Source organism: Eschrichtius robustus, chromosome 7 (assembly GCF_028021215.1).
Source record: "Eschrichtius robustus isolate mEscRob2 chromosome 7, mEscRob2.pri, whole genome shotgun sequence".
Classification (NCBI taxonomy): Eukaryota; Metazoa; Chordata; class Mammalia; order Artiodactyla; family Eschrichtiidae; genus Eschrichtius; species Eschrichtius robustus.
This window is the reverse complement of record NC_090830.1, coordinates 131,885,356-131,906,901: the sequence shown is the minus strand read 5'-3', so window position 1 is coordinate 131,906,901 and position 21,546 is coordinate 131,885,356. Positions and strand designations below refer to the sequence as shown.

Sequence of the window (21,546 nt, the reverse complement as noted above, 5' to 3'; positions counted from 1 at the left end):
ATGTGTTTTCTAAGAACATTTTGGTTTCTTTGGTAATCTCTAGAAAAACAAACTATAAAAAGTCTCTTTTAGTACTATATTTACCATTTTTATTAAAGTGTCCTTGTTATGCATGGTATTGTTTCTGTTTCTTTGTTTGTTTGTTTTTACCTGAACAGAGTATTTTGGATGCTTTTCTATGTCAGTAGTTATAAGTTTATGTCATTCTCTCTTTTTTTTTTTTAAAAGAAATTCACGTTCTTTTTATTTATTTATTTATTTATTTATGACTGTGTTGAGTCTTCGTTTCTGTGCGAGGGCTTTCTCTAGTTGCGGCAAGTGGGGACCACTCTTCATCGCGGTGCGCGGGCCTCTCACCATCGCGGCCTCTCTTGTTGCGGAGCACAGGCTCCAGACGCGCAGGCTCAGTAATTGTGGCTCACGGGCCCAGTTGCTCCGTGGCATGTGGGATCTTCCCAGACCAGGGCTCGAACCCGTGTCCCCTGCATTGGCAGGCAGATTCTCAACCACTGCGCCACCAGGGAAGCCCCTGTCATTCTCTTTTTGATGAAAAAATTAATCAGTCTATCTAAGAAAGAAACGGAAAATTTTATTCGAGCCAAATTAAGGATTATAACGCGGGAACGGCCTCTCAGAAAGCTCTGAGAACTGTTTCGCAGCCTCTTAGAAGTCAAAACAGGGACTTCCCTGTTGGCGCAGTGGTTAAGAATCCGCCTGCCAATGCAGGGGACACGGGTTCGAGCCCTGGTCCGGGAAGATCCCGCATGCCGCGGAGCAACTAAGCCCGTGCGCCACAACTACTGAGCCTGCGCTCTAGAGCCCGTGAGCCACAATTACTGAGCCCGCGTGCCACAACTACTGAGGCTGCATGCCACAACTACTGAAGCCTGAGCACCTAGAGCCCGTGCTCCGCAGCAAGAGAAGTCACCACAATGAGAAGCCCACACACCGCAACGAAGAGTAACCCCCGCTCGCTGCAACTAGAGAAAGCCGGCGTGCAGCAACGAAGACCAAAACACAGCCAAAAATAAATAATAAATAAATAAATTAAAAAAAGAAAAACGAAGTCAAAACAGTTTTACATAAGTTTTTTGAGACAAGGCTGTACACTAGATGATGTATTACTGACAGCTTACACGATCTGGCGAGTAGTGGGTCATGGGTCATTTTGGCCCCTTACAAGATTAAGAAGGAATGCAGGACTTCCCTGGCGGTCCAGTGATTAAGACTCTGCCCTTCCACTGCATGGGGCATGGGTTCCATCCCTGGTCGGGAACTAAGATCCCGCGTGCTGAGTGGTGCGCTGCTCCCCCCCCCCCCCAAAAAAAAGCGTATGTTATCTTTAAGGAGTTGTCTTGGTGGTGCTAGAAAGTATTGCTCTTTATGGTTGAGCAGTTATTTCTGCCGATGGGGAGGTTTGGTTGCTGCTTAATGCAGATACACAATGCACAGTAGGGGGGAGAGAGGAGGCCAAAGGGCAGAGAGAATTTATGTTTAAATTTTTCTTGTCTTGCCATAAAATATGAATTTTATTTCACACTCTAATGACTATACTATTTTATCTTAAGTGGGTATATTATAATTTCGTATCAGGAAACATTTGAGTTGTCTCCAGTTTTTCACTTGTTTTCTCTTTTAGAAGTGGAACAGAATTTTAATAGCATTTTTTCCAGTTTTATTGAGAAATAATACATTAGACATACATCACTGTATAAGTCTAAGGTGTACAGCGTGATGGTGTGATTTCCATATGTTATGAACACTTATTCACTCTTTAAATAGCTGGTCGTGACCACTTCGTATCTTACGTGTGAGTGTCTCTGTGGAGTAGATCCCTAGAGGTGGATCGCTGTGTGGAAGGGAACAACTTAATGAGTAGTGCCGTGCAGCTCCCTGCCCCCACCAGGTTCTAACGAGTCACCTCGTAGCAACATGGGAGTTAGTGACCAGATTTGTGAGCCAGAGGTTACAGGAGGGTCTGCTTATACCAATGGCAACACTTACTGGTCTTGGTGGGAGGTTCCGGCTTAGGCCTGCCCGGCCCCTGAACGTGAGGTCCCTCATAAGACATCAGAGGCTGCCGGTTCTCACCCCTGGTTGGGACTGTAGGACGGGTTATTAAGGTTGACGCTGCTGCCGATCACGTCACCTTGTGCACATTAGAATCACCAGGGGTTTCTCAGGCCTTAATCCAGACCGGAATCTCGGGGGTGTCACCAGGCATCAGTAACTTTCAAGCTCCCCAGGTGATTCTGGTGTGCACTCAGGGCTGAGAACCTGTCTTAGGAATCTCACCTAAATGCAGATTCTGATTCAGCGTGTGTGGGTGACCGGAGATTCCTCCGCCTCTCCCGTAAGCTCCCAGGAGATGCAGGTGCTGATGCTGCCTTAAGGCACAAGATCACTATCAGGAGTAAGTTTAATTTGCATTCAGCAGTTCTCACCCATCAGAGAAGGCCTAAAGGCGAGGTGAATTTAACAAATCAGCAAGCTTCCTGCTAAATTCTTTGAGGGCCTTAATGGTTTGAGGAAGGCCCTGTAGGAAAGCATAGTTAGAACCTGGGGTGCAATAAGGTGGCCAAGGGTGTTGGTGAGTCTGGAATCCTGGGCAAGCAGCTGGGGCTTTTAATTGGTCAGCAGTGGGATCCCTGAGGGGAGGGAGTGAAGTGGGGAAGTAGGATGATCCCAAATGAGTTAGGAAAGCCCACCAGCTGCACAGCTGCTCACCCAGTGTATGCTTACTGTTGTTTTTTTTTTAATTTATTTTTTTTACTTATTTATTTTTGGCTGTGTTGGGTCTTCGTGGCTGCACGCGGGCTTTCTCTAGTTGCGGCAAGTGGGGGCTACTCTTCCTTGTGGTGCGCGGGCTTCTCATTGCAGTGGCTTCTCTTGTTGCTGAGCACAGGCTCTAGGCGCGCGGGCTTCAGTAGTTGTGGCATGCGGGCTCAGTAATTGTGGCTCGCGGGCTCTAGAGCACAGACTCAGTAGTTGTGGCGCACGGGCTTAGTTGTTCCGTGGCACGTGGGACCTTCCCGGACCAGGGCTCCAACCCGTGTCCCCTGCATTGGCAGGCGGATTCTTAACCACTGCGCCACCAGGGAAGCCCATGCTTACTGGTCTGCCAGCCATGTTTGGGGCTGTGGGTGTGTGGACAGCGAACAAGGCAGGTAGGCCCTCACTCTTCCGAGTCCCCCCCGGGGCTGAAGCAGGGGAGCCTGGGTGGTGGGGAGGCAGGGAGGAGGTAGAGGCTTTGGAATTGGACCTGGCGTGGAATGTCAGAGCTATTGCCACATCTTAGAGCCTCACTCCTCATTTGAGGAGGTGGCATAATACCCGCCTTTCAGGAGAGGTCTGAGGACTAAGATGGTGTAGGCACAGCCCTGGCACAGCACCGGGCAGAGCTCTAGATCCGTGAATGAGACGCTCACCTCTGTGGTACAGATGCTACCTATGGCATATGATCATTAGCAGGAGGCCCCAGCACACAAATTCAGGTGGGGGGAGGACCTCTGGAAGAGTGACAGCCAGAGCAGGGGAGAGGGGACTGGCTGGGCCCTGAAGGAGAAGAGTGGCCCAAAGTAGAGGACCCACAGTGAGAACGGGATGCCCGGATACAAGCCCTGGGTTAGAGTCATCCAAAGAAAGATAATCCAGGAGCTATTTTGTATATACACACAAACCCTGTGTTAATTTGCTAGGGCTGCCATAACAAAGCACCACAGACTGGGTGTCTTTAATGACACAAGTTTATTTTCTCACAATTCTGGAGGCTAGAATTCTGAGATCAAGGTGACTGCAGAGTTGGTTTCTTCTGAGACCTCTCACATGATCTGTGTGTCTGTGTCCTAACCTCTTATAAGGACACCAGTCATATTGGATTAGGGCCCACCCTAATGACCTCATTTTAGCTTCATAATCAATTTGAAGACCTGATCTCCAAATGCAGTCACATCCTGAGGTTCTGGGGGTTAGTACTTCACCGTAAGAGTGTGGGAGGGTGACATAATTCAGCCCATAACAAACTCCAACGATGACTTGTTCTTTGGATTCCGACCATCTCGGACACCTCATCTAAATGAATCATTGCACACATAAGAAAACCGAGGTTGGGACAAGATGTCTGATTTACCCAGGATAATACATGAGGAGGAATTACAAAGGTGAAATTACAGTGTGTTTCAGGCACTAGGAATTTAAAGATCCCAGCTTTCTCCTGACAGGAAGGGGACACACCACGTGGGAACCACTTGTAGGTTTAGATCTGTTTCTCAACACTGGCTGCCTGTCAGGGTCATCTGGAGCGCTTAAAAATTAATATCAATGTCCAGGCCTCACCTCAAATAAATTCCATCAGAATCTCAGGGTATTAAATGCTCCCTAGGGGAGTCTGGTGTGCAGCCTTTGCAAAGTGGATATTGAATGTGGATGCACGAGTGGATATTGACTGTAAAGCAGGGTGTCATTCACTAAACCTGACATTCCATGCACTGGGCTTGCACTAGGGTCCACTGGTGAAAGAGACAGACATGGTCCTTGACCTCATGGGGCTTTTTAGTCAGTATGTTACCGAGTCCAAGCTCGTGCTGCTCGCTGCACAACAGGCCAATAAATGGAGAGAGGAATTGATGGGGCAAGGAAGAGCGACTTTATTTGGAAAGCCAGCAGACAGAGAAGATTGTGGACTAGTGTCCCAAAGAAGCATCTCACCACACCCGCTTCCCTTTCAGTATAAAAGAAGCTAGAGTTCAGGCTGCTTTTATACTAGAAAGGGAGGGGGCGTGGCTGGGTGCTGCAGACTTCTTGGTGTCGGAATCCTTTTTTCTTGCAGCCCTCCACCTAGGTCAGGTCACAATGTTCCTGTAAACTTCTAACAAGAAAAACGTTATTCTCCGTTCTGCAACTTTTTATCTCTATGTGAATGAAAGCGTTATATACTTTCAAAGGTCAGAGCCTTGACAGTGAGCTATCCTGTCTATCTCAGGATATAGGCAACATTCTTCACTTGTAGCAAAAGCAATAGAATGCATAGTTTAAAGAAACATCCAGCATGGGGTCAGATTTGTTCTTCCCTATTATGAGTACATTTATTTGAAAAATATTATGTACCACGTGGCTAGCCCCAGAGGAGAGGCAGTGGTTCCAAGAAATAGCATTGAACAGTATGTGCTAGGTGCTATTCCAAATGTGTTAGGTTTCATCACAGGTACTAATATCCCCATTATTTTACGGACGAGGAAACCAAGGCTTAGAGAGACAAACTTGTCTTGGGTCATTGGAATAGTAAGCGGTGGAGCCCTGGAGCCCTGGGTGGGCTGGACCAGGCTTCTGCAGGGAGGCAAGAGGTAGTACAGGTGCTCCAGCAGCTGGGGGCACAGGGGACAGCTCCTCCACTTGGCTCAGGAGCATGGCTGAGGGGCCCCGGGTGTGTGTAAAAGCATTTCAATTTGTTTCTAACTTGGGGGATGGATTCTGAAAAATACAAGCAGGAGCCGTTCAAATGAATGATAGATACGCAAAAGCAGCTTAGTCCTTTTAGGAAAAACTCTTTAAAATCTACTTCAGGACTTACTCTACTGCTCCCTGCATGTATAATAGCTTAGAGGAGTTTATTAGCTCCCCAGCCTTTATTTTGATTACCTTGGAAATGAGATTTCTCCCTCGATGCATTGGTCCAGTCCCTCAAATCGTTAATGAAATATCTGAGCTAGTACGGTTTTTATAATTTGTATCACAATACTTAAGTGCAGAGCAGATGGTAGCTAAAGATAAATGGGAGTAAGGCAGAACCTGGCTCAAAGCATCCTGTTCCACTGGATTGTTTATGACTCTGGCTCCTGCACACATGGGCCGTGGAGGGCCTGGGTTCCTTCTGATCTTGGTGGCCTTCCCCCCAGGCCATCGGGGTGCATATTCCTCTCTGAGATAGAAAGTGGAGGACGCTACTAAGTTCTGCCAGTCCTCAATTTCTTCTGACTTCCTTTTTATCACAAAGCACTTAAATTTAGTGGTTCCTGAGGGCCGAGCCATGTACTTATTAACGATCTGGAAGTAATTACTCCTGGGAGCACTTTAAAAGTACACACGCAAAGAGCACACAAAGCTGCAGGACCTCACATGGTGACCTAGGAGCTCAAACCTGGGTGAGGGTCTGCCTCTGCTCCAGGAATTCTAGAATCATGGAGGGGATGGCCACTGCCCATCATGTCATGCTAGAACACAGACCTGGGAGACTTGGAGAGGAGAAGGGACTTGCTACAGTGCACACAGCAGTGGTAGCAGAGCTGGGCCTGAACCTGGTGACAGCCTCCTGGTTTCTCTAACTGTGGGATGGAGGTGGGGTGGTAGACATGCTGCCAGAGCTTCCGTTTTGCACTTCCCTCTGAGGAGCTGTGTGATCTTAGGCAAGTCACTGCCTGTCTGTCCTTTATGAAATGAGGGGGTCAAATTAAGACAATATTTCTTAAAGAGTGGTCCTGGCGGAGTTGGTGTCTGGAGGTGGGCCCTGGGACTCATCCGGCTGGCCTAAACCCCCAGCCATTGAGCACACGGCTCAGGTGGTCCCCCAGCACGCCTCCTGACCCCACAGTGGAGCTGGGGTCTGTGACCCCAGGAATTAGATTTCATACAGGTATGGCCCAAGACAGCCACCGCGTTTTGTGCATTCCCTATATCCTCTAGTGACTTAGTTTCCCCCAAAGTCAGTTCCTCGGGCGCGGACAAGGGGCTTCAGGCTCTGGGTGGAGGAAAGGGCGGTCCCCTCGCCTCCAAGTTCGAGCCCCTCCAGGGCAACTCAGCATAACCAGGAGTAACTGGGAGTCTGGTTTGGCGGCGGCCGCTCGCAGGCGTAGGCCGCCTCGGGACGGCAGGGGGCGCTGTCCGCAAAGCTTTGGTCCCGGGGTCCGAACGGAGAGCGGGACGCCGCGCGTGCGCAGGGGCCGGGAGGCTCTGACGGCCGGGGCGGGGCGGGGCCTGCGCCCCGAGAGGCTGATGGTCCTGCGCCCCCGCGCCGCACAGCCGCGTCCCGCGCGCCGAATGCAGTGTACTTTTGCAAAAGTTGTTTCATTATTAAATGTGCTCCTGGTAGGAAAATCGGAAGTGTAGACACAGGCCTCCCACGGCCACTCCCCGCAGAGACGGGCGCTGCTGCGTGGGGCCCCGGTTCAGCCCTCTGTCGCCTACACTGGGGTCTGTGAATCGCTTGCAGCCTCTGAGAGCCCAGGCGCCGTCCGCTGCCCACCTCTGGAGCCCCTTTCAGTTCACTGTGCAGGGCAGCGGGAGAAGCAACCACCGCTCCGGGATGGTGAGTTTTAAAGAGTCTCGTGGCCGACCTGACAAGTGATGGTCGCCTGTGAGTCCACCCGGCAGGGGGCAGGGGGCGCTCTGACCCCGTGGGAAGGGCCTCCCGGGACCTCCTGGAAGCTCCTTGGACGGCTGCCGTGGCCTCCGAGGGATTTGCAGCTTGAGGTCCTGCAAGGACAGGGGCTTTGGACTGGAGGGGGGGGAGGGGAGTGGAAGGAGGGGGAGAGGGGGGAGAGGAGGTGGGGTTAGTAGTAGTCGCCCCGGTGGTTGGGGGAGGGGAGTTGTGCAACGAGTGTGAGGATGTGGGGCCCGGTGCTCACCTGGCTGTGGCTGGATGACACTGGCGCCTGGGCACTGACATACTGACAGTCCTGCCCGCCGGCGAGGTCTGGCAGCCCTGGGTTGTGTGAGTGCCAGGGGCAAGGCCAGTGCCTGGGCCCAGAGCTGGACCCAACTGAAGTCTTCCTTGGCGGGAGGTGGGAGGTGGGAGGGAGTGGCCCACCTCGACTCCCCCTCCTTGCTCCTGCGTCTTTCCAGGCTAGTCGCCAGCTCTGTAACTCTGGTCCAGTTCTGCAACCTCTGCAGTCTCGTTGTCCTCATGTAGGAATTGGGAGCAGGGTGCTGGTGGGGCAGTGTTGGGTCCTTGGTCCTGCCTGTCTGCTCCTCTGCCCCCTGACCTTGTCCTCTGGGAGTTTGCAAACTCCAGAGGGTGCTGGCGTTACCTGAGACCTCATAAACGTCCAGGTGCCCAGGACTCTGCTCTGACAGGTGGTTGCTATAGGTCTGGGTGGCACAAGGAACCCCCCTGGGAACACTTCTCCTGGTGTCTGGTTGTGGACCCCATCGGCCCCCAGCACTGGGAAGGGAGGTGCCAGGGTAGTGGGCTGTGGGCGGTACCCACCCCAGACTCATTAACCTGCAAGGCTCTGTGGAGAGTGAGGGGTTTTAGTGGTTTCCGTGGGGAACATTGGGCAGGACCCTGAGTTGATGTTTCACTTAGGAGGTGTCATTGTTCCCAGGAGGTGAGGACACCCCTGGACTTGGACAGCCCTGGGGGTCGGGTCCTAACCCTGAGTTCACTTGCTCAAGGCCTGGGGTCTGACCTGGGTTCACTTGCCTGGTGCCTGCCTCTTCCCACGGGTCTTAACTTGATGAGTGAATAGTGACAGCCATCATATCCTTCCTTCCCAATTGAGGACCAGTTCATGCTTCAGTTCATTAATCCCCATAGCAACCCTGCAAAGTTGGTAGTTCACAGGCCGAGTCCGAGGGACGCCAGACAGCTTGTAGAGTCTTCAGGTGGCAGGTGAGGCTTCACCCCCATGGAGCCTGGTGCCCAGACAGCCCCATCCATGCTGTGGAAGTAACTGAAACTCCAGACCCCGCCCTCATGACCACAGTGACCCTGAGCTCTCCAGCCTGAGAGACTGGGGCTGGTTTGGTAAGCGGAGCTTGGGTGGGTCTGGGTTCAGCCAGTTCTAGAGGCCAGGGCTGGGGGGTGGTAGCTCCCTCCCCTGGCTCCCATGACCCTCCCTGTTGCTGCTGCTTGGGACCCAGCCCGGCCCCACTCCGCCGCAACCTGGCCCTCTCTGGAGGGGCTCTTCCAGCTTGCCCTTTATTATAACCAGGGCTCTCTGCTGAGGTGGGGAGGGACGGTGCCCCGTCTGGAGGGATGTGCGCCTCAGTGGAGCCTTCTTTGGGTTGCCTCAAGGAGGGGGGCCCTGCCTCCCTGGGTTACAGAGGGGGGCGCGGGGAGCACTGGGTGGCAGGAGCTGTGCCCGGCCCTGCTGGTCAGAGCTCCGTCTCCCAGGCCTGGGCTGTTTGCGCTTCTCACCTCCAGAGAGCGTGGAGTCGTGACTCCTGACGCCCCTGCAGACAGCCAGCCCAAGGTCCATGTGTGGCACCAGGCGTCCCCGGTGGGCAGCCGCTTTCCCAGAGGAAACTGCGGCCCCACAGGAGGCCACACACTGCCCCGTCACGGCTTTGACGCTGGGAGCCAGGAGGCGGAGTCAGAATTGCATGGAGAGTGAACAGCTGAGGACCCAGTTTGGCCTGGTCAGGAGGATGGCCGGCCACAAAGGGACACTGTGAGGGATGCCGGGAGCAGAAGGGACCCATTCAGTTCTCCCAGAACGGGATTTGCCTGCTAATTAGGTGGGGAGGACCCTAGCAGTGGGTGGGCTGCAGGAAAGGGTGGGATGGGTGGTGGAGTGAGTGACCCCGTTGGGGAAGAGCCTGCTGGCTCTGATGAGCTAGAACTGAAAGTCCAAACCTGGCCCTGCACACCTGCTGCTCCAGAACTGTGCAAGGCGCTGGTTAAAAAATGGTGATGTGCCAGCCCTGTCCCAGACCGCCCTGATGAGACAAGAAAATCCTGCACTGGGTGGGGGGCTTACACACCGCAGACCCCTGTCTGGTGCTTGTCGGGGATCAGGCCTTCGGCACGCTGCCCCTCAGCATCCTGCTGTCTGTGAGGTGGGAGCCCTTTCAGCTCTGGGATGGCTGGTGAGGCTCAGGGTCAAGAGGAATCCTGCAAGCAGCCTTGTTCCTTTACTCAGTGGGCTGTGCAAATATTTCCACGTTCTCCGTGTGCTCTGTCGAGAGAGGTTGGGAAGCACCAGATTCTGTCATTTCATCTCATAGCAGAATGGTGCTGTATTACCCCCACTTCACAGATGAGAAAACTGAGGCTCCAGGAGCATAACGACTTGCCCAAGGTCACACTGTGCTGGGGCTGGGCCTTTCCCTGTGATTCCGCCTTCTGGGGGTGGATGGATCCTGGGCACGTGATGTTGATTTCAGGGTGCAGCCTGGTCGGGAGCCACAGTGCCAATAACCTCTTGGTTACCACTCCATGTGGCCTCACTGCACGTGGGACGCACTTCAGGGCCACCCAGGGCTCTGGATAGGGGAGGTAGGGGAGAATCCCCTGCAAGTGCTGATGGAGAGCATGAAGACAGGCCCAGGGAGGGTCCTGGGCTTCCTGGGAAAGGGGCCCACCTCTCTTGGGGGATGCCCATCCACGCACCCATGCCCACTTCTGTTGTCCCAGGTGGCAGTGGTGGCAGCCGAGAGTCATCTCTCGACCCTTCTGGAGATGCTGCTCTTCCTGTCACAGCACCAACCTGTTTGCTTAAAAATGGCCTGAATGACTCTTCGTGGGCCCCTGGTGGGTCATTCGGGGTCACCTGGCTTTGTGCCCACCCTCTATGCCAAGGGCACTCGTTCAGGGCTTGTTAGGAGTGCGGTTAATGGATCCCAAGGGCGGGACTGAGTGGGGTGTGAGCAGGGGCATGGTAGTTCTGCCAGAGGTAAGAGTGTGAGTGGATCAAACAGGGCCGAGGAGTCCTGGGTGACTCCCTGCCATACACTCGGGTCCGTGGCATGGGTGGCTCAGTGGCCGGGTGTGGGGCAGCGATGGATGGACCGTGGATAGGGCTCCTGGCTCAGATAGCTGGGGCGGCCCTGGCAGCACTTGGTCTTTGGTGCTCCCTGACTGCACAGCTGCACCCCAAGCCTCAGCCCCTCCCTGCCGCATTGCTGATGGGGTCAGCCAGGGAGTCTTGGGGACGTCCCTGCCATAGGCTTCTCATCCTCCTGGGCAGACCCCTGCCCAGAAGCCACGGGCGCAGTGAATTCCTGTGTGAATTATTCCTTGATGGGAGTGAAGGAGAGCTGCGATTTCCATTGTCCTCTCTCCAGGCTCAGAACAATGTGCTCAGACAGGAAAAAAATGGGAAAGGTTTGCTTAGCTAGCAGATTGTTCCCAGAGCATTTCACAATTTGGATTGAAAAACAGGTTGCTGTTTCTTAGGCCATCTCTTGAGGCCTGATAGGTTTTCCATTCCAGCTTGAGGCAGGAGAGGGAACTTGAGTGGGGGCTGGGAGGCCGGATGGAGCCCAGGAAAGCCCCCCAGGTGTCCAAGTCTCTGGGGAAGCTGACTTCTGCCTTTGTCCCCCTACCCTCTGCTCTGGTTTCTTTCTTTCTTTTTAAAAATATTTATTTATTTATTTTGGCTGTGCTGGGTCTTAGTTGTGGCACTCGGGATCTTTAGTTGCAGCATGCGGGCTTCTTAGTTGCAGCATGCGGGCTTCTTAGTTGCGGCATGCGGGATCTAGTTCCCCAACCAGGGATCGAACCCAGGCCTCCTGCATTGGGACCGTGGAGTCTTACCCACTGGACCACCAGGGAAGTCCCTGTGCTCTGGTTTTGAATGAAGGCTCTGTGGGCGGATGGAATTGAAGATGAGAGAATCTGGAAGTAACTGTGACCTCCTTAACCCTAAGATCTTACTCTTGAAACTAGAGACTCCGGATTTCAGAGCTAGAAGACCCTAAAGAGCACCAGGCAGCTGACACTTGCTCAAGACACACAACAGGTTAGCAGCAGGAGCTGAACTTGAACCCAGATCTTTGAACTTTCAACTTTCTGGAGTTGGGGATCAGAGCAAAGGGTCCTGGTTTGCGTCTGCTCCCTTTTACACCCAGACCCTCATGTGCTACTTGACATATTCCACTCAACATGATGAAATAGGAAAGAATTGAATTTGTTTTGTATTGCCAAGTAACAAATTACCACAAAATTAGCAGATTAAAACACATGCATTGATTATCTCACAATTTCTGTGGGTCTAGACTCTGGGAGGGCTTAGCTGGGTCCTCTGCTCAGGGTGTCCCAGGCTGTAGATCAGGTGTCACCTGAGCTGTGTCCCTTTCAAGACCTGGGGGGGGGGGCGGCCTCCTCCAAGAAAATGGGGTTGTTGGCAGAATTCAGCTCCTGCCGGTTGTAGGACTGAGGTCTTGCTTTCTTGCCGACAGTGGGCCGGGGGTTGCTCTTGGCTCCTGGAGGCCTGCAGTACCTTGCCACGCAGCACCCACACGGCCCCTCACACAGTCTGGTGGCTCACTTCCTCAAGGCCAGAGGAGGGTCTCCCTCTCCAGTCTGCTAAGACGGCGTCTCATACAATGTGATGTAATCAGGTGAATCAGCTGAGTGACTAGCCCATACCTGTGGCTATTCTACTGACCAGAAGCAAATTACAGGTTCTGTCTGTACTCGGGGATTTAGACAAGGGTGTGACCCATGGGGGGGTGTCCACCATAGAAGTGGAAGTCTGGACAAAGTAAACACACAAGAAAAAGCGAGAGTGAAGTTTTCAAGTGGTGCATCGACTCAAGGCATCCTCTCCCCACCACCCCCTCCTGCCAGCCCAAGCGTAAAATGTGAGCTGTGCTTTATCTGGCTGATATGGGTGCTGATATGGCCAGTGGCTTAGCTGAGATATAAAGCTGGACTTGATCTTAGTGCTATGGGAGACTGTAAATAATGAAAAGGTTGATTTCCGCTCTGTTGGCCCCTCTTTTCGGCTCTGTGTTCCGAGTTGGCTTCCTTGGGCCAGGAGGCAGATGAACAGTTTCTTTGTATTTCCAGGGCCGCCCTAAAGACAGGCCCCCTCAGCCTTTCTTTGGGTCTACGGAGGGGGAGGCTTTGTGGGCACTGGGGAGGGAGGCCTCGTGTGCCTTGGGGGAAGGGCTGGGGTTTGGTTTCTGGGATTGACAGACACTGGTGCCCCGATGCCCCCCCAGATGGGAGAGTGGCTGCGTGGATGTTGGCGGTGGGCAGGGGGCTGGATACCAGGAGCAGCAGCTGTAGGCCCCGTGGCCAAGCTCACGGTCAGTGTAGCAAAGGTACAGTGGGGGTGAGTGGTCCACAGCGGACCAAGGACAGGGCCTCTCTGCTGTGGCCCTGGGTTCATGCACAGCTGAGTCTTTGTGGGGCAGAAGGAGGGCCCAGTGCTACTAATTTTGGGGGTCTGGTCAACCCTGGTGAGTGAGGTGTTGGAGAAAACCCCAGCCCTCCTGAGTTTGAATGCTGAGTGGCAATGTTTTACTGTCAAGTGGGGAGCAGTCTAGCCCAGACACCAGGTGCTGGGGGCTGAGGTTTGGGAGAGGAAAAGTAAGGTAGGTTTTCCAAAGCCCAAACACCTTGAACTGTGTCTGTCCCTTATCAGGATCGCAGGGTCGCAGGGTGATGGCCAGCGATACCACGGGCTGGCTAGAGGGGGCTTGCTGCGTGCGTGAGGTGTGGGCTGAGATTACAGCGTCCAGCTAACTCAGCTGTTCATGGGACGTACCTGAGTCGGGACTGCGGCACTTAGCCAGGTCTGCCCTGGGCTGGGCAGGCTAGGTGGCCAGGTCTGGGTTTGTCATGGGCCTCAGCTAGGTTTAATTTTATGTAGAAAAAATGTCAAATGGGATGTTTCTCGAATCTGAGTGTCATGGAGCAAAGCCATGCTTGTTAACATAAATAATATTCTCGCAGGTAGCTGCTTTATAAGGTCAGCAGAGTGGGTCCGTGTACCTTGGTGGGCCTATGTGGTTAGAGGGGCACAGGGTTTTATTACATCTGTTTTACAGATGAGGAAGCTGAGATTCTGAAAAGAGATTCTATGAAGTGCCCGGCATCAACTCCAGAAGATTCCAGTGGCAGCTGGGGGAGTGTCCCCTCACCCCCACCCCACAGCTCTTCTGCAAACCCAGTGGTCCTCTGTCTTTGGAGGCTTCTCGAGACACATGGGAGGAGCCTTTATGGCACCCGTACCCAGTCTGGGTGGGTCCACCGCATGCATCTTTGTAACAGACTTCCAGGTGCCTCTGATGCCACAGCTGGGTTGAGATCCCTTGGAACAAAGTTTCGATGATCAGACCCAGAAGTTTTGGTCAGTGATGAGATGCAGAGAAGCATCGTCCACCCGCTGAATAATGAATGATTTCATGCCCGACAGCTGCTGACACATTTCTTTTCCTGGGACTGAATCAGACCATGCGGTTGTGATTATGTGTTCTGTTGCTGACCCACTGCCAGCACTGGGAGTTTAGAATCCATAATTCGGCAGACTTTACTGAGTACCCACTGTGAGCGAGGCAGGGAATGCTGAGCCGGGTACCACAGAAAGCACCCCCCAGAGGCCAGGACGCTCCCCTTAGCTTTGCACCGTTTATCTGTTCTGCTTAGAGGTGCCCAGCAGGGGTAGACGGCGGATTAGGCTTCTGGTTCTTTGAAGGACACAGAGAGAGTGACAGGCTTGGGGGTTGCTGGGAGGGTGGGGCGTGTGTTGCCGCCTGCAGTTGTGATCTCAGGTGGGGCTGATCTTCACCCTTGGGTGCCTGTCCTGCTCTGACACCGCTGGCCGTGTGACCCGCAGTGTCTTCAGGTCTCTCTGGTCTGCATTCATCACAGCCCTAATCCCTAGTGAATGCAGTGCATCAGTTAAACAGGATCCTCAGTAGAAAGAGCTTTGATTTCCCTGTGGGCTCTGACGGGTGGCGTTATGGGTGTCGCTGCCTTTCCGATAGTGCTTGGGAAAGCAGTTCCCGCCCTCCACCGCGAGAGGTGTCTCTTGTTTCTAGTGATTTATGGTGCTTACAACATTGATGTTCACAAGCAAAGGCATGTTTATCCAGGCTCGGAAATCTGCTCCCCCGAGCATGTACACGTGTGAAGGAAAAACAGAAGAATCAGAGTCTGGAAGGTTTTTAGAGGAAGGGGAGAGGCTGGATCCCTTGATTTCCTCTGCACACCTGCCGCCGCCCCAGCCGGGCACCTTGAATCAATTTACAGACAACTGCCAAGAAAAGCTTGAGTTGGATTAATTTAAGAAATTGATCAACGATTTCACTTTCAACCAGAGTTTGTAGGGTGCTTTTACAGTGCCAGGAACAGTGCCAGGGGCCAGCGGGCAAGGACTACGAGAAGACAGATGGCATCTCACGGTCATGGGGAGGGAGAGACCAAAACAATAAAATGCACACAAGTCAGGGGACTTCCCTGGCGGTCCAGTGGTCGGGACTCCGTGCTTCCAATGCAGGAGGCGCAGGTTCGATCCCTGGTCGGGGAACTAGGATCCCCCATGCTGCATGGTGTGGCCAAAAATAAACCATGCAAGTCAGGATGGAAGAGGAGCTGGGGCATAGAGGAGCACAGAGGGAAGGAACATAGAGGAAGGAGCACAGCGGAAGGAGCGTAGAGGAGCTGGAAGTGTCAGGGGAGGAGCTCAGGCATCAGGGGAGGAGCTGCAGCGTCAGGGCAGGTGCCTGGAGGAGCTGTGATGTCAGGAGAGGAGCAGGGGCATCAGAGGGAACTGGAGCAGCTGGGGTGCTGGGGCAGGTGCATGGAGAAGGTGGCATTTAAATGGGGCCCTGTAGCCTGGGCAGGAGTGTGCTTGGTGAAGGAAAGGGGGTCAGGCCCATAGGCTTGCTGGTGGGATGTGGGTGCTTCCTCTTGGCCACAGAGCAGGCAGAGCTGATTAAAGGGCACACCAGCTGACAACTGCCCAGGCCACACATCTAGAGGGCACAACAGCGTCCCAGAAAACAAACCTAACTGGCAAAATGTAAACTTGGGTTTGGGAGTTAGAGAGAAGTGAGCAGCCTTTCAGCTGCCTCCAAGGTAGTGTCTGGGTTGGAAAGTCACATGCAAAGACGTTCTCTATTTTGCACACAGTGTAGTAAGTGTTGGTTCCTTCCCTGCACTCAACAAATAGACGTGAACACATATATCAAGAATACCAATCAGAAGATACTAAATCATCAGCCTTCCTGGGTACCTGCTGCTTCTCTGGCCCTTAGAGTGGAGCACGTGCTCTGAGCTATAGGAAACCAAGTTTGGTCCCCGACCGTCGGGTGCACGTTCACATGTGGCTCTGTATCCATGAAGTGAGGTGGTCCAGCACTGCTCTCCCAGGTGGTGATTTGGAATTGAAGGGACCGGGAGGGAAGCTGCATCAAACCAGAGATGCTTTTGACTGAGTATCTGGCTCCTTGGGAGGGCCCGTCGCTTTCTGCAAGGCTTTCTCATCAACTTGCTTTCCTCTGAGACAGTCTTTTTGTGTTGGGCTAGGACTCCTACCACCCTTGGAGTGGCCAGGGAGCTGATTACACACAGCCCCTGGGATGTTTGATACTTAAAGGGGGCAAGTCCCTCTCTTCTTGCGCCTTGGCAAATCTCGCCTGCATTATCATACGGGTCCGCCGCCAGCTCCCTACCCTGTGATTTCTGCTGACAGTTGGCAAACTGTCGAGGAGACCAGAGATGGATGACTAAGCCTGGTTAGTTTCATGCTTCAGTTATGCCCTCGGTGTCTGAAAGGCTAAGCGGCCTTGCTTGGCCATGGAATGTTTCTTCGATGCCAGGCAGGCGGCATGCATGCGTGTGGCTCAGCTCTGCCCCGAGCTCTCTCTGGCGGTTTCACCTGTTAAGTAAGTGGATCTCCTCTGAGTGGACGAGGGAGGGAAAACCTGACTATGTTGTATTTGTTCTTTTTTATTATAAAGGTCGTATATGCTCATTGAAAAACAATATAGGAAAAAAGAAAAAACACCCCAGGAGGGTGGAAGAATCATCCATACTCCCACCTCTCAGAGAGAGCTCCTGATGATGTGTTAGCACCTTTCCTTATAGGTTTTCTGTCTATACACCCACATAACTCTTCTTTCCAAAATTGCAACACCGTAGGTAACACAGCATCTGGGAAGGCAGAAGTTCATTTGCTGTGTTTACCTGAAGAGTCCCATCCATGGTCTCCCTTAGTTATGCAGATGTAGGGCAGGCTGGCACCCAGCTGGGGCATGAATCTTGAGCCTCCCGGAGAGGAGGCATATAGGGAGACAGGGACCTCTGGGAGGAGGCTGGACACCAAGTCCCCAATCCCAGATGCCCAAGATTACAAGTTGGGGAGAACTGTTGGGGGGCTCAATGTAGCCCTAATATGGTTCTAGGCTTGGGGTAGGTTCATTATGTCTCTAAAGAAAACCTATCTTGAGGAAAGGGGGTATCTAGCCTGGAGAGCTAGCCTCCACCCTGGGGCAGAGTGTCCCTGTGGCCCACTTCTGGTCACCCTTGTCCATTAGGGCAGTGCCACAGTGTCCCAGGTGACCTGAGGTCTCCGAGGGTAGCGGACATCTGTGTGGGGTGGATGCGTTAGCTGGAATGGCCTTCCCTACATCGTTCCAGGTTCGTGGAACTAAAGCTGCAAGCGATGCTTTGCATGAGATTTTGAAGGCGGACGTGAAGTAGCAGCCGTATTCCTTTCCATCTGGGAGACTGGAGTGCAAGGCACCCTGGCCGCTCACAAATATCATTGCTCACCTCTAGGCTCACCTGGCTGGCAGGGGCTGCCAGGTCTCCTCCTTCAGCCTCTGCGACTTCTGGGCCCGGGGCGTGTTTAGCTCTGTGATGAAGGGCACCAGAGTGCAGGACACCCCCATCATCCAAGCTTGTTCTGGTCCATCCTGTGGGCTCTGCTCATTCTGTTTTCCTTGACCTTCCCCACCTCACGTCCACCTTCCCTTCCTGATGGCCGACTTCAGGCTGTGGCACCAGATGGAGAAGGGACAGCTTCCCAGAGACGGTTTAATCAGCTCCCACAGCTGGGCAACGACAAATCCCTATCATATATGTATAATATATATGTATATGATATGTACTGATAATCATGTAATTTTATGATAATAAATCATATATTTGTATTTATCATATAATTCTTGTGTTCACTTTAAAGATGCAGAAGCAGAGGCCTGGGAAACTACCAGGCCAACATCACGCCTGCCCGATGCCCACTCAGCACTGGCCACGAGGGGCCCACAGTCTGCCGGCGAGGACGTTCTCCTTCTCCGGCTGGGAGTCTCCAGCCTCTTCAGGAAAGAAGCCGGAGAGGTAGGATGCTCCCCAACACCATCTTCTTACCCACCCCCCCTTCTCCATTTCCTCAGAACTGTCAGCTCCCAGAGCCAGAGCTGGGCCTTGGGCCAATCGCCATGAACACTCATCAGACTCAGGAAAAGGGAGGAGGGTGGTGCTGAGGAGGAAGAACAGGGAGAAAAGAGCTCAGAAAGGAAAGGCAGTCGTGAGGGGAGGTCCCAAAGACTAGAGGGCCCCCCCCCCACGTGTGGTCTTCACCTCAAAAGAGGGCACAGCATTGGGGTGCTACTTGGTGCCAGCTGCCAGGCCCTCTGAGATAAGCACACAGCCTGGCAGGGAGCCCCTTCTCTGTCCCAGGAGAGCCAGAGCCACCCCAGAGAGAGGGGCAGAGTCACAGTCTTCCCAGAGAGGGGGCGGGGCCACAGCCTTGGGGGGCGGAGCCACAGTCTTCCCAGAGAGGGGGGCGGAGCCACAGGCTGCCAGGGTTGGTCTCTAGGGGCTTTGTGCTTGAGGGAAAACTCAGGTGTAGCCTCTGTGAAGAACCCTTGCAGGGGTTGGGGGGCTGGGAAAGACACCCACCTCCAAACCCTCAAGAGTGGGTGGGGGCTGGAGCACGGGGAATAAAAACAAACAAACAAACAAACAAACCTTTATACCCAGGTTCACAAGTCTGTAACATCACGTGGGATAACCGGTAGGGGGAGAAAGGCTGGGGTCTCACTTTCCATTTTCTACCCGTTAGGTCACATGAGCTCGGATCACATGTGATCCATCTTGTTATAGGAAGTGGCCTCTCAATTTCCCTTTCAGGAGGAAGAAACTGGACTGTTTCAGGAAGGTGAGCCTTAGGGAGGACGAGGAACTAATACTGATAACAGTGTTAACACAGGAAATAATAGGATGTTTGCCCCCAGTTGAGAAACTCAGCGTGTTGCTTGGGGTCAGTCTTTGCTGTGTTCCAGGTTAGAGGAGGGGAGGAGCCAGCCAATGGGTGCTGACTTGTTCCTGGTCTCACCGCTAGTGGGTGACAGAGCATGAGCAGAGACCAGCTGCCTCCACTCTACCCAGAGCTCTCCGATCTCAGAGCTGCCTGCCTTCCACTGGCCCAGGAAATGGGCAGCCCCCTAGGGGAATACACAAGTCTTCAGGCTGCTAAGCCCCACAGTGCCCAACTTTTCAGGCCCCAGTGTACCCCCTACCTCTACCCACCCAGGGCCCCCCTTCTTCACCAATGCCTTTAGCATCTCAGTATGCCGGCCTTCTCCCTTCAGGGTCCCTCTTCTGCCAGACCAGCTGTAGCACGTGGCACAGGCCTCCACTTTCCCACAGGCCTTTCATTGAAGAGTTTCACGCTGGACACTCCAGGAACGGAGTAACAAGTCCAGCTCCCAAATGAAAGTTCCAGAACCGTGCTGCGTCCTTGGAGCCACTGCCTTGGCCTGAGCTTCCTGCACCCACACCCCAACCCCACCCCCTTCTGACATAGTTGCTGAAACCCCAAAGGCTCTTCCCCGTCCCAGTCCTGACGGGAGCTCGGTGAACTCAGCCTATTTGCACCAGTCTTCCCTTTGTCACCCTGACCTTGCCCCAGGAAGGGACCCAGCAGTGCCATCGGAGTGTCTTGTCAGTGCCCAGGCTGCTGCTTTGTTGAGCAAGGGGGTGATTTGCTTCTCCAAGTCCCCGGACTAGGAGGTGCTCCACTCATGGGACTTCTTTTCCCACACAGGACCTTTCCTCATAGGTACGTGCAACTTGTATTTGCTTAGAAAGTGTCCTCAATGCAGCCAACCCGATGATCTTAAGATGTAACCCGCATGATGCAGGGCCCAAAATAATTTAGAATGTGCTTCTGGTGTGACATCTCACGGTGTTACACAGGAAGTATCCAGGTACCAGCGGGGGAAATTATTTTTAGGTAGGACTCCCAGCCGGAAGTTACCCCTCACTCCCAAGGGGGTTTCATGGCAGAACAGCTGAGGATTTAGAGTCAGACAAACCCCGAGCACATCCTGCTTCCATCCTTTCGAGCTGTGCTGCCTTTGGCAAGTTGCAAACCTTCTCTGAGCCTCAGTCACCTCATTTCTAAAACTGAGCAATAATCTTGTCCATGAAACAGAGTTGTCATAAATAAGAAAGCACATAGAATGCTTACGACAGCACCTAGCCTGCAGGGATCAGTCCCCGCCCACTCCCAAAGCCTCCCACCAGAATCCTAGAGCCAGAGGGGCCGCAAGCAAAAGTCAGAAGAACTGTGTGCATGAAATTGCATCAACCATGGAGCTCAGCTGCAAGCAGCTGAAGCTAATTCTGCTCATTAAGGCAAAACAAATGTATTGAAGGGTATCGAGCAGCACACAGCTCTGTACGGGTCAGACAACTAGGTTTGGAGGCTGTGCAGCCAGAAAAAGTGTTCAAAATCAATGGGCAGAGCTGCCCCAGGGAGACACGTGAGACCTCCAGTGGGAACTGACACCTCCACGCGTGCTGGTGACCCCAGAGTGAATGAGCTGGCCATTGCTGCTTGAATAGAACCCTGGAAGCCTCTAGAACATGTGGGTATCTCTGCTGCCCCCAACCTCCCCAGCATGGCGTCCACACAGCCTCAGACTCTTTCTGTCACTGACTCCCATGTGTACCTAACTGGCAGAACCCTTATCAGATGCCTGTTCCCCTGGCTGCAAGGGAGGCTGGGAAGGCAGGTCTCTGGCATTTCAGCCTCTGTAATGGGGTGGGGTCCCTGCCTCCCTCCAACTACATGAAGCCAGGAAGGGGCATACAGAGATACTGAGTGGCCAAAAAGAATTATCTAAATATATATGTGTTTTATATATATATATGCTATATATATATTTGGTCTCCTATGGGTACTGTAACAAGCTATCACGAACTGGGTGGCTTAGGACAACAGAAACTTATTTTCTTACAGTTCTGGTGGGCAGAAGTCCAAATTCAAGGTGTCAGGCAAGCTTTCTCTTCTGGTTTTTGGCGGCTGGTGGTAATGCTTGGTGTTCCTTGGCTTGCAGCTGCATCGTTGTAATCTCTGCCTCTGTCTTCACGTGGCTGTCTTCCCTCTGTGTGTCTGTGCCTTCACATGGTATTCTTCTTTCTGTGTGTGTCTGTCTCTGCATCTCTTCTCCTTCTAAGGACTCCTGTCATATGGGATTAAGGGCGCATCTTATTGCAGTGTGTCCTCCTCTTAACTTACAACTAAATTACATGTAAAGACCTTTTCCCTTCATTACAAATACCCCATTTCCAAATAAGGTCACATTTATAGATACCAGGGATTAGGACTTCAACATATCGTTTTGGGGGACACAATTCAACTCGTAGCACTCTGGCTTTCCCCACATCTTCCCTGTGCTTCCTGGGACCACCTCCAAAATAAACCACCTGCATCCAAGTCCTTCTCTCTGGGCTGTCTTTGGGGTCCTAAACCAAGATGGAGGGTAGAGATCTGAAAAGAAAAGAGAAAGGGGAGCTAAGCTCAGGGAAGGAGAGAGTTAAGAATAGATGATCCACTGGCCCTATAATATCAAGAAATGAGG

General features: G+C 52.9%; 1 protein-coding gene across 1 annotated transcript in view; it reads left to right on the top strand.

Annotated features, from left to right (window-relative positions):
- The first annotated feature begins 5,047 nt into the window (after positions 1–5,047).
- The window catches only part of LOC137767214 (uncharacterized), a 95,418-nt gene continuing 78,919 nt past the window's right edge, over positions 5,048–21,546 (top strand). The window contains exons 1-4 of the mRNA XM_068547924.1: positions 5,048–5,052; positions 6,843–6,990; positions 7,102–7,300; positions 17,859–18,013. Coding sequence (XP_068404025.1) covers positions 5,048–5,052; positions 6,843–6,990; positions 7,102–7,300; positions 17,859–18,013 — 507 coding nt within the window. The remainder of the gene's footprint in view (positions 5,053–6,842; positions 6,991–7,101; positions 7,301–17,858; positions 18,014–21,546) is intronic.